The 12,497-nt window shown below is 35.4% G+C and overlaps 1 protein-coding gene across 3 annotated transcripts; it reads left to right on the top strand.

The window, feature by feature from the left end:
- The first annotated feature begins 153 nt into the window (after positions 1-153).
- LOC124629944 (galectin-4-like) lies at positions 154-12,019 on the top strand. 3 transcript variants are annotated; one of them, XM_047163622.1, is made up of 8 exons: positions 154-169; positions 573-735; positions 4,972-5,081; positions 5,984-6,130; positions 7,483-7,702; positions 8,013-8,134; positions 8,721-8,925; positions 10,942-12,019. In XM_047163622.1, exons 2-8 carry the CDS (start codon positions 616-618, stop codon positions 11,119-11,121), a joined length of 1,104 nt encoding a protein of 367 aa, XP_047019578.1. In that variant the 5' UTR covers positions 154-169; positions 573-615; the 3' UTR covers positions 11,122-12,019. The 3 variants fall into 3 exon arrangements, with proteins under 3 accessions (XP_047019578.1, XP_047019581.1, XP_047019580.1); XM_047163625.1 differs by lacking the exon at positions 154-169 and having other exon boundaries at positions 393-735; XM_047163624.1 differs by lacking the exons at positions 154-169; positions 573-735 and adding an exon at positions 1,330-1,655.
- The last annotated feature ends 478 nt before the right edge of the window (positions 12,020-12,497 follow it).

Genomic DNA, 12,497 nt, shown 5'->3' with positions numbered 1-12,497 from the left:
TCTATACCTATCATCACAAGAGATATAATGCTACGCAATACCTATTCATTAGCCCAATACTACGGTAAAATAATAAAATGTGTTTTGATTCATAAATATTTAATTTCACATATCTGCGTATTTATGTTAATCCAGTGTTCGACGAGTCGTCAACCTAGCCAGTGCTTACGTAGGTATATACATTTACTATAAATATATTCATAATAGAAACCTAAAATCTTTGAAATTAGATGTAGTTAGATCTATTAAGGTAGTACAGTGACACTTGATTCGCTTATCTTATCTCATTGTCTCTTTTCTGAACGACATTGCTCAGGACGAGTGAAAGAGATACTCAAATCGTCGTCATAAACAAAGGCTGTTGTTCTATTGATAGGTATGTTATACATTGTTTGTTTTCATTGAGGGCCGGAGGCGGTGCGCAACTGCACTGCGGTGAACTGCAGTATTTTATTATAATTTCATTTTATAGAAGTTAATTCACGTAAATTCATACGTATCGTACATTTTACGCTCTGCGGTAATTCGTGTTATGTGTAAAGTATTGATTATATCCAGAACCATGTTGACAGTTCGCAGAACTGAATTTAGTCCTTACAAGGAGCTAATTGAAGCATGCCAGTTGGAGTGATGATATGTGTCAACTGTGTTAGAATGGATTATGACGTAGAAGAAGGGACGATACCAAGAGATTTTATTGAATACGACTTTGCCGAAGATGCACTGGATTTTGAGGTTAGTTTTAATATTAACTTAATTACGTTTTATGTAACGTTAAACAGACAGTTAGGTAATATGCTATTATAAGAATTTATTTTATTAAGTAATTCTTATTATTAATTTGGTGTAGTTAACTAATACCTTCGTGGTTAACCGCACTACTATCAGAGTTAAATACCACGGAAAGTAACAATGTCATATTATCTCTGTATAATAGGAAGTGCCTTTCTTCCGCAACAACTATAAAACCACTTAGTTTTCCATACTTAATTTATTCATAACATCATAATTTGATAGGAATTCCGTCCTAGATTCATTACATAATAGAATATTTAATAGCTCTTTAGTTAAATACACCTTACATAATATGATAACGCAAAAATATGGTTCACAGCATCATAACCGACCACCTATCATCTGAACTGATAAATAACAATAACGTCAACAATGACTAAAAACTGCTCTGTGTCATAATGAACATAAACAATTTTGTAAGGATTGTCTATGGGTTTAGAGCGAGTAGGTCAACCATTTGCCGTCTCTTTCAGCCATTGAGTATATTCTGTATAACAGTATATACGAAAACAACAAACAAACAGTTACTAGGTATAGGTACGCCAGACGAGAATCGTTCATGAGTTTTGCGGTAGGTAGTTGGCCAGGCGCGCTCGGCTAATCGTAGCACCGATTGAGCTCAGCTGGAGCAGATATTTTCGTGATATGCGATCGCGCGTATTCTGCACCATTCATAAATCTTAGCAATCAAGATAGTGTCTCTCTGCTCATCTGTTGAGACGGTGTTGTGAAATAAATGAACGTCGATTATGGTTTGTTTCGGTGATAGATGCGGCTGCGGCGCCTTTTGCCGCCGATTGTTTTGTCGCGCTCGACCACCGGAGAATAGTGAAAATGAAGAAAACTTACCTGTTTCCACGGTAATTTTGTGTAACCTATGGTTAAAATATATTTTTAAGTCATAGATCGCTTATTAGTACCTGTGCTTAATTTTCATAAAGTTTTGGCTTTTTATAATAAGGATCGCGCACCTTTTATTTTTAATTGAAGGCTGTAACTAACTTCCCAGCACTTTAGACTGCAATTACGCGAAAACCTTGTCAACAAAGCAATCTGAATGAAGTGTTTTTGTTGATTCCTACGCCTTGAGTGAGTCATTTGAGCTTAACATGATTCACAAAAGTTGTGTAAATATGTACGGGTACCTACACTCAAATTCCCGCCTATATTTTATGTAGATGATAAGTAAGTAATACGAGTGCCTATTATCAGGAGTCACCTTCCGACATCGATATGACGACATGTTTAAGTTTTTACAGTTAATTTTGTTTCGAATAGGAAACGGGAAAGTTTCATACCTATATTAAATTACAATTTAAAGAAATGTGGCGCAATTATGTTATTTTAATTAAACAATTTTCTTCTCAACCTCTCCCAGCAGACCTACATTTACTTATTGTTTATGAAAAAATAATTGTTATCGGTATTGACATAGAATTAAATTTATAAATATTTCTAAGATAAAAGATAGGTCTATCAATTACCAAATAATAGCCGACGATGCGGCGTCAAAACTACAAAGTAACGATGACTGACCCGTCATATATAATATATAGGTGTATTTTTTATCAATTAATACTTTACAGATACAGATACAAAAAATCGGTAACTGTAATACACGCAGTCGGTATTTTACAAAACGGTCTTTAAGGTTACTATTGAGGATCGACGTAATTTATGTCCCTAAAACGATATTCCTGAATTCCTTTCATCATTCCTTTAAATATAATGAAAAATGTGACCATTCAAGCCTCTAGATGTTATCAGAGCTGGTACGTCCCTGTCCTCAAACAAACAATGTTGTGAGAAAATAATTCTGACCAGAGCGAACGCAACGCTATTTTATTTTCAGTGCGAAGGTTAGTGACTAAAGGTGATGTCACTGCAATTTTTAAAAATGGATTTATAAAGATTATCATTTTCTAAATGAGTTGTGCGTAGCGTGTACGTCTGGACTTATTTTTGGAACTGGAAATAGTGGAAAGTCTACTGAATCTCAAATGATTCGAAAACTAATTATTGGTGGTTCACACGATCTGGCAAAAATCGCATGTAGCTAGGCACTAGACGCAGGCAGCTTCCAAAACAACCCTTTTGACAATCTTTGGAGGACACCTGTGGTCAACAGTGGGTGTCATATTTAGCCAAGATGATAATATAAAAATAAAAATATTGAAACGCAACATTGCACAGAACTTATTCAAGAGAATGAGTAATTATTTAATTAAAACATTGTCAGACGCAAGCTAAATATTTATTGTTGCAAAACTGAAAAGTTTCTAAGCATTCTATGAAAATAGAATATAATATCAACACCTATCAATAAAAAGCTTTTAAATTAACAGTGTTACGTAAACCATAACTACCCGCAGACGCAAAGCAATTAACAAGCTTCAAAGGCACCAGACATGGTTGCCGTCATTTGCACCTTAGTACCAAATACTACTTAGCTACGTTTGGATGTACCTATAGAATTGAGCAGTATGCCAGCCTATCGTACCTCTATACCTCTACATACTGCCACTAAAACTTATTGATTAAACATGGCAGGTTACAACTAGAGCCACTGAAATTGGTACACCCCGTTCGCCGTGTTGGATATAGGTTGAATGTAGCTCCCCAGCTCCCCCTCATTGGGTGCAATTTATTGTGGTTAGACACGCAAACTCACACCGTGGTGTTAACATTGCACACGGAGGACTAGACTCCTCCGTGAGATTGCACGTTTACTCATAATTACTGCAGCCAAGTGTTAATGATGATAACGTAGGTAGGTACTTATTCAATGCCCATTAGCTGTAAGTATGCGTGTCAATAGGTCAATTAAGTAGTTTTTACGATGTAATTTTTTCAGTCACATAACTTGTTTCGAAACGAATAAGTGGGAATTTGCAATAAAATATGAATTTATACGACCATTTAAAAGTTTTACAGTAGATATCTTTTGATAATACCTAGTTATTTCCGTTTAATCTAAGAAAATGGTGTGGTCGTATTATCGAGATTTCTTATCGGTGATTCGGGCAAATACACATTCATTCAACGGAAATTATTCGCCGATAAACTGAAGTCTGACGATTAACGTATGCTGTAGAACTTCTACAATCTATATCTTAAACAGCACAAGAAAAATGTGGGAAATTAGTTTTCAGTCTAGACGTTATCCTTTATTATTTTTTATGTTTGTTCTATGTCTACAGCTTAGGACTCCTGTGCTGACACACGTAGTCTCTACTACCATGCAATGCACATATTTTAGGATAGTAACGCTTATAAGCGTATGGAATGTAAATACACTTAGATCGTATTTGTCAACACCATCCTGTTCATACTGTAAATAGGCACAGGTGTACCTACAAAGACTTATTAAAAAAACCCTGACACCTATTAAGGCGAAGTCATGCCTGATGACCTCATCCTCGTAATTCAGTAGACGCCAAAAGCGATGAGCGATTTCGTGCATCGTTTGTTGATTACTTACATTGACTCGTAACTAAACCTTGTCTAGAACAAACTAAGTGCACTAAAGCAGTGGCTTTTATGGACGGTAACATTGTGTTATGCATTAGAATTGTAAATAAATTATTAAGTATCACTGTGACCTTGTCTAATACAAAAAAATAAGTGGTGATTCAGTGTGTTAGCGAAAGTGAATCTTGGTCGTATTGAACTAATTTTTTGCGCTAATAATTCTTAAATCGCTTGTGCGGGGCTTATCAAAAGATCAAGTCAATCTAAGGTCATGGAAAGAAATACAGACTATTTACGTAGGTAGGTATATGTAATATAAATACAAACAAATGAATACATATGGATATATTTAAGTAAAATTTAAGCGCTTATGCGATTGTCTATCTTATGCACTTGTAGCACCATATATTAGTACTGAAAAGACACTTTTCTAGTTTGAAGTTTGTAACCGCAAAACCCAATGGCTTCGGTGCGGTTGTCTTAAGATACTTATTGACATTTTTACAATATTGTACGAAATCTCCAAATCTGATGTTGAAAATTTGCAAATGGTTCTTAAAGTGCTCGCGGAAATACCAGAGAAGAACTAGTCATTCGAATATGTCTTTCTTATACCCAAATAATGTAACACGTTCTGCCTCTATATTTTATTAATTTAGTGTACATTAGTTAAGCGTTCTCAAAGTTATGGTTGGTTTATTTCAGTCTCAACTCGCCGAGGCTCGGGATGTTAAGTTTACGCACACGCTGGTAGAGCCGCTAAGTATCGGATCACACATCGTATGCACGGGCACGCCCAGCGACGATTTACCATGGTAGGTAAATAATCTTATCTTTAACAATATTTAAAAAGCTATTCGATTACCTCACGATAACACCTTCCTATTTTATATTGACCAGGTGGCCTGCCAGGCTGACCTATAGGGCTTAAAAAGTTTCAGGTAAAGTTCAACGTAGTGAACTTATTGAACGGAACGAAGTATGATCTCCCCGTCTATGGTGAAAAATGTTCAATCAATTTTTTTTAATGATTCATTTAATAATCAATCCTACAAAAACGGCTATGCATTTCTTTAATTTAGGTGCACTTTTGCAAAACAGCAAAATAGCCAAAATATTTGTTATTTATTTGTCTCTTCAAAGTCGCCGCATCGTTTTGTTTGCTGAAAGTTTAGAAGGATCAGAAATCAGAGCATACTTCAATTCTAGTTGCTATTGCGATATAGCTGGTTGGTTTTTAACAACGGCCATGAGCATCTTCATAATTGCAACTCATAAACAAATGTGTTTACGAGTCGTGTAATCTGGGCTCACTACTCGCTTGTGGGCACTAAATTAGGTTAATGGCTGCCAAATTTCGGCGATTAACGTTAGCGTCAATGTTCTACAAATGACCTTAGGCCATGGACGCTATAGTGTACTTATGTCACATAAATAAATTGGAACGTTAACTCAGAAAGGAAAATCGAATAAGAATTGATAAAAATACTTCACATTCAGAGAGGAAAAAACTTAAAGCGGTAGTTTATACTTCGTACACATGGATATTGCAAATGAATGAATGCATGTTCTGCATGACAATGTGCTCATGCACAACGTGCTTATCTTTTAGCACCTACTTTTGAACTTTACATATCTACTCTAAGAATATCTACATACCTTCTATCTCTACCATAACACCAAATTAAGAAAAAACATATTTTCTTGTCTGTATTAGGTTTGCAGTGAACATAGGAAGTGGGGATGTGGAGTCTGGGAAAAGCGACATCGCCGTGCATTTCAACGTACGTCTTCCACAATGTTACGTGGTTCGAAATACGCGGCGGAACGGTAAATGGGGACCCGAGGAAACTACTGCATTCAGGTAATTCCTACATCAAAACAAGATAATCTTTATCTTTTCCCGTACTTATATTTGGCTTATGTTTAACTGATCACCAGATATAATAACAAATAGCAGACAAAAATAGTAAATGATCACCAAAATGAAACTCGCATTTTAATGTAAAACTATAACCAAAGTTTTAACACTTTACTTTCCTATTTAAGTGAAATTACTCCAAAATAAATCATGCGTAAGCCAAAAATAGTAAATGATCACCAAAATTAAACCACCATTTTAAAGTAATATTATAACCAAAGTTTTTAAATTCTGCTATCATATTTAAGCAAAATGAGTCCAAATAAATCATTGTTATCCCAAAAATCGTAAATGATCACCAAAAGTAGTAAATTATCATCAAAATTATACCAGCGTTTTAATATAAAATGATAATCAAAGTTTTTACATCTTGCTATCCTGTTTAAGTAAACTGACTCCAAAAAAATAAGTTCGGCCTGATACAATAAATGTAATAACATTATGGGGACCCTTTTCCTGCACTTAGGGTGGAAAATTGTCTATTGCATGCCTCTAAACAGTGCGATAAGAGTGTGTTTTCGATGGAGTGTATTGAGAAACACATTCTTCTTCTTCTTTCTCCTACCCTGTTCCCAATTTTACTTGGGGTCGGCGCAATATGTCATTTTCTTCCATTTTCCTCTGTCACTCGTCATACTGACACTCACGCATGCATTGCAAGCCGGACACATAACTTAATATGGCATCATAATACTTTATTTGGTAATAAGCCTACATTTTATGGCAATCACAGCGACTTATTTAGGCAAAAATAATACATTAATTTGGTCGTCAAGAGTTGGTGATCATTTACTAAATTTGGTGGCCGAATACAATTTAAAGTGAAGTCGTGACTAAAATAGCTGGTACTATTACATTTTTAGACTTTATTTTTCAGGTGTTCAGTAGATATTTCTGGTTACAAAACTAAGGGTATCAAAGCATTTTATGGTGGTCATTATATTTGTTCCCCTTATATTTTCCTTCCCCACAACCAAACTGGTCAATACCTACAACATTTTATAAAACATTATTTTTTCAAGGATAATAAGTATGTATGCTTTAGCAATGAAAAATATTAATATGCAAACTGTATAATCAGTATACAGTTTGCATATTAATATTTTTCATACCTGCCTGTGAAGTCAAACTGAAAGCTGAATTATGTCTAACATCAGCATAGTAACGATGAGAGTTTTTTTCACCCGTACGCACAATTAGCACAAATAGACCAAATTATCATGAATTCAGAAGGTGGCAACCAATTACAGTTAGCTCCCCAAATTAGCGTAATTAACAGCTCAGTTTTTTTGCAGGTTGTTTCCTTTCAAAATAGACCAGCCATTCACGATAGAGATAGTAGTAGACGAGAAGGAGACACTATGGGCAGTTGACGGGATGCAGTATTGCAGCTATGCTCATAGGAACCCGAACCCATTTGCCGCGCAGTGGGTGCAAGTCACAGGCGTCAGAGATGCCACACTTAACGTCAACAAGACTGATATATTCCCTACGTTAGCGCCACCCCCCGCTGAAGTGAGTAGAAAAACTCGAAATCATTTATTCAAACTCGGCTGCAAAACAGTATTTTTTGAACGTCATTATTTACAAAAGACACCCCCTTCACGACTTCATATCTATATGTTGTTTCTGAAAAAAAGAAGTTGGCGTAAAAAAACTATTTTATTTTTCATAATAAATTTTATAATAATTTCTATAGGAATAATAATTCATTATGCCTTTATAGGTTCCTTTATCAGCTACGAAAAGTTTCCCTGTTTCTTACCACTCTTTAAATCAAGATTGCGTTCAATATCTACTTATTCTCAAATGTTTGGTGTTTCAGGTACCCTTTAGAGCTAGTATAGATTCATTACGAGAAGACTCCGAGCCGACCTGGCACGCGAACGTCATCGCGACACTGACGAAAGGCATTCCTGAAGGATATCAACTTGTTATTTACGGCAGGTATGCGAACAATCCCAATACAACTCAATAGCGGAAACGAAAACAGTTAAAGGTCAAATGATATTTCATCTAAACAACATACTTATCTATAGTTTGAAAAATGTGGGAACATCTATAGTTTCCAGTGAACCTCGGCTTAATGTGTGTATATTGGCTCACGTCCAATATCAGTCGCTGCCGATATACAGTTTCATTAGCATGTTTGTATAGAAATACGTACACAACAAAATATTGATTTTGGAATATCATAGAGCCCTCATTCAATTCAGATTCAGTGAATAGGTTATCTATCAACCAGCCCTTCTGTCAAGATTTCTTAAATAACATATTCAATTGGGTCTGCTGTTGCACCCCTAATTTAAACGAAATTTTTTATACTACACTTCTCATCATTCGACATAAGCAGACCCTCTGATAAACTGTTCTGTCTTCAATAATAATGTACCTAAATATTTCCTAAGTCTGAAAAATACTATGCTGAAACCATACATACAGGTCAAACAGAACATCCTTTTTGGAAAACCTTTAAAAATAATGAATTATGTTCCTACGTTTACCTATATTCGCATTTGAATGATTTTCGCAGGCTCCGTCCGCTGCTGCACTCATTCGCGATCGACCTGATGGACTACGCGAGAGAGTGGCCGCGCGCTAACGTGCTGGCTCACGTCAACGTGCGCGCCTACTTCGAGTCGCAGCGCGAGCGACAGCTCGTCGTGCTCAACGCCTGGCTCGGCGACTGGGGGCCCGAGCGCAGGCAGAGGACCGCAAGGCTTATACCCGGCACATATGTCAGTACTATATCATTTGGCATACTCTGCTACAACATAATGTAGTCATTGGAAGAGGGAAAAAAAACACTTTTCCTATGTCTAGTCTCCTTCGTAATTAAAATGACTGTTTGGCCCCCTATGGCGCATGCATGACATTAAGTATAAAAGATGGCACAAGACTAGTTGGAGTTGTGAAGGCCCCTTATTATAGCAGAAAAATTGCGTTGATAAAATTACCTATAAATTGAACTTTTTTTCCCCCGTTGGAGTCCAAAACGGCCATCCCTTGGCTTGGACTTGATGAGTGTTTTGTGGTGGTACGAGTGTAATGGTGTTTTTAAAATAGTAATTAAGAGCGTGTACGTCAACCGCGCGCCATTTGGCCTAAAAAGGTACTTTTCAAACCACTATTTCTCATTAACTACTTATCCTATAACTATGTTAATTTATAATAACGCAAGTTAATTTCACTGTCTATATAGTTAATTGAACATAAATTTCAATTTGTGTAGTTTAAATACTTAAAACCCCTATAACGTAACAGATGATTTATAAAATTCCCGTTCAGCGTCTATTTCGAAGCTTAAATTTATGTGAAAATAGTGGCAAATCTAATCATATTTATTTTTTTACTCATAGATGAAATCCCCATGCCTATAGTTAGTTGAAAACATTTCTTGATTTAGGTCTCTATCTTTCAGAAAAAAATATTTTAACAATGTGAAAAATTGTGAATTTCAAATGCTTTTTTTACCTACCTATCTTACTTAAATTATTATAACAATTATTTACTATAGTAATATAACTCTTTTTTTTTAACATAAACTTTACATTATAATTTAATCTCTCGTTTTTATTATTTTATAAATTATTTAAAAACTACTATAAAACGCTGCACGCGAGTCAACTCAAACCAGACCGCCGCAAGGCTTCACAGAGAGAGGACGCGTCGCTCCGTCACATCGCGTAGGGTGAATAACCTCTGCCGTGGATACCGAGAATAGAGTACATTTCAAGCGCGACCAACAAATCTTGATACATTACTATTTTATTTAAAGCTCAATTTTGAAGCATATTTTTTTTATCGATTGAGTTGAAATTTTGTTTGAAAGTTCAGTTTTAATGACAATGTATGATTTTATATCCAATATGGGGGTATACCCAAGATGGAGACAAAAATGTTTTTAATGCATTCCTACGATATGGGTATCAAATGAAAGGGCTTGATATGAATAACTCAACAAAAAAATGTGTCGCGAGTCTTAATCCAATATGGCGGACGCCTTAGGCTAGATAGGAGCAGAGCTATTTATATGTTCATTTTGGATGTACCCTTGACTTTTGATCCCGAATAACTTTTGAAACATATAGGATAGATAACTTAAAACTTTAATTTTATTTATTTGGCAAACCCAAGCTCTTCACCAATATTTGGCTTTCCGGCAAATGTTGTTATTTGACCACAATTTTTCGGTCTGGATGGACTGGACCATTCATATAAACAATCAATTTTTCAAATCGGTCCAGGCGTCTTTGAGAAATCGAGAACAATCAAATTGAGAACAATCACAAAACAATCTAATTGAAACCTCCTCCTTTTTTTGAAATCGGTTAAAATACAGAAACTCTTACATTGCCATTAATCATCAGTCGACTATTTCGTACTGTTGAAAATTGTATGTAATATACAGAAAGTCCTCAAAACCAAGATTTTCATAGGTGTCCGATTTTTTTGCAAAAGAGTGTAAGTATTAACGACTTATTTTCATGCCTCTATATTTTAGTCATCCATAGATTTACACTATTTTCTCGCTATTAACTATTTACTAAGTAATATATTTTTTGTTCTACTAATTTCACTCGAAAGGATCAAAATGGTTTGTGTGACTATACGTGAAGTATGATAGGCACGCACACAGCCGCGACGCTAGTCTGCGCGATTTTTTGCGTTGAATTACCTAAAGTTGACATCGCGCGGCGAGCGTACACGCTCTTAAATAAAGCACAATGTTCACAAATACCATTACGTTTCAGACAAAGCTACGAATAATTCGTCAGGCAGCTGATTGGGCGGTATACGCAGACGACTTCCTGATAGGCGAGCTAGAGTTCCGCGCCGCCGCCGCCGGCGTCCGCGCAGTGCGCGTGCGCGGGGACCTCTTCCCCGAACAGATGTACCTCTGTCCTGCTACCAGCTCACCCATACGAGAATAACCCTGCGAACACTGTTATTATACTATAGCATGACGACGCAACATGCACGTGCGCGTAACACTGCCTCTGGAGGTCTATGCTCCACAAAAAGTCAAAGCTGTGTTATATTTTATTATGTAGGTATACGTGCAACGGCAGATTACGCATTTAGAGGATTTGCCTGAGTAATCATTTCGAAAATGTGAGCTTAGGTGTTAAATTAGTGGCGAAACGCTGTTAACCATTTATAAAACGTTTATTATCGACCTTGTCAATTATAATAGGTTTATCTACAATAAGTTTGTTATTATTGCATTTAAAAATATGTACTTTTTTAATTACTCGTTGTTATAATAGCAATAGATCTGCTTGAATATGACTGATCTTTGAATCTTTGATTGTTGCTTAGAAATGATTTTTTTCAAGTACATTTTACCATAGTCTAATATTTTGGTCAATCTGCTAGACATTTGTATGGGTGTATCTTATATACCTTATAGAGATCTTGATATTACGAGAAAAAGTTGTATAACATAAATTTATTTTTTCATTGCCTTGTTTGTATTTATTGGGCAATATGAAAAGCACTTTGTAATTAGTATGAGATTGTCTAATTTTATGTGAAAATGTTGATTTATAATTTCAGTGTACTATAATCTTAATAGCAACTTATAATTTATGACACTAGAAATTGAACTCATAGTTAGGACACTTTATATTATACTACTTATATTATTTACATAACTTAAGATATCACAAGTATTTGTAAGTTTTTAATTCTGAGTTGGACCAAAGAAATTATACGACGCGCGATTGTTTAGTAACCAACTTATGCTAATTAATACCAAGATGCGTATTTAGTTATTATCTCTGGCCTAGCGTTTTCTTCTTCCTCTACCAAATAAATGTTGAAATGTTACGATGTTTTTATTTATTCGCTCTAGTTCCTAAAAAAACTCTTGGAAAAAATCCGTCATTAATACTTCTCTGTTACCCAGGTAATAAAAAAAATCTCTGTAATACTAGGGCCATCGTGGCTCTTAAATGTGTCGATAATCTTAAAACGTAACCTCGACTACGACCAGCCAGGAACTTTGAATAAGAATAGCTCTGGAAAGAACAATAAAAGCTATGTTGTTATTATAATGGATTAAACTCGCTACCAAATACTAGCTTCCTACTGCTACACATAGGAATCTGTGTCAAATACCGATTATAGTTGCTCCTTGGCATGGCATACAATATGCATTAATATAAAATTCAAAAAACATCAACAAAATATACATTCACAAACAATACATCAATAATCTATTTTGATTTTCTACCCATGGCAATTTTTTTGTGTAAAAATAACGAGAATATCCATCCAAACTGTCAAACCTATCAGCTGGTATTGG

This window comes from Helicoverpa zea, chromosome 4 (genome assembly GCF_022581195.2).
Source record: "Helicoverpa zea isolate HzStark_Cry1AcR chromosome 4, ilHelZeax1.1, whole genome shotgun sequence".
Classification (NCBI taxonomy): domain Eukaryota; kingdom Metazoa; phylum Arthropoda; class Insecta; order Lepidoptera; family Noctuidae; genus Helicoverpa; species Helicoverpa zea.
Note: the sequence above shows the minus strand (reverse complement) of the source record. Positions and strands in the feature narration are given on the sequence as shown.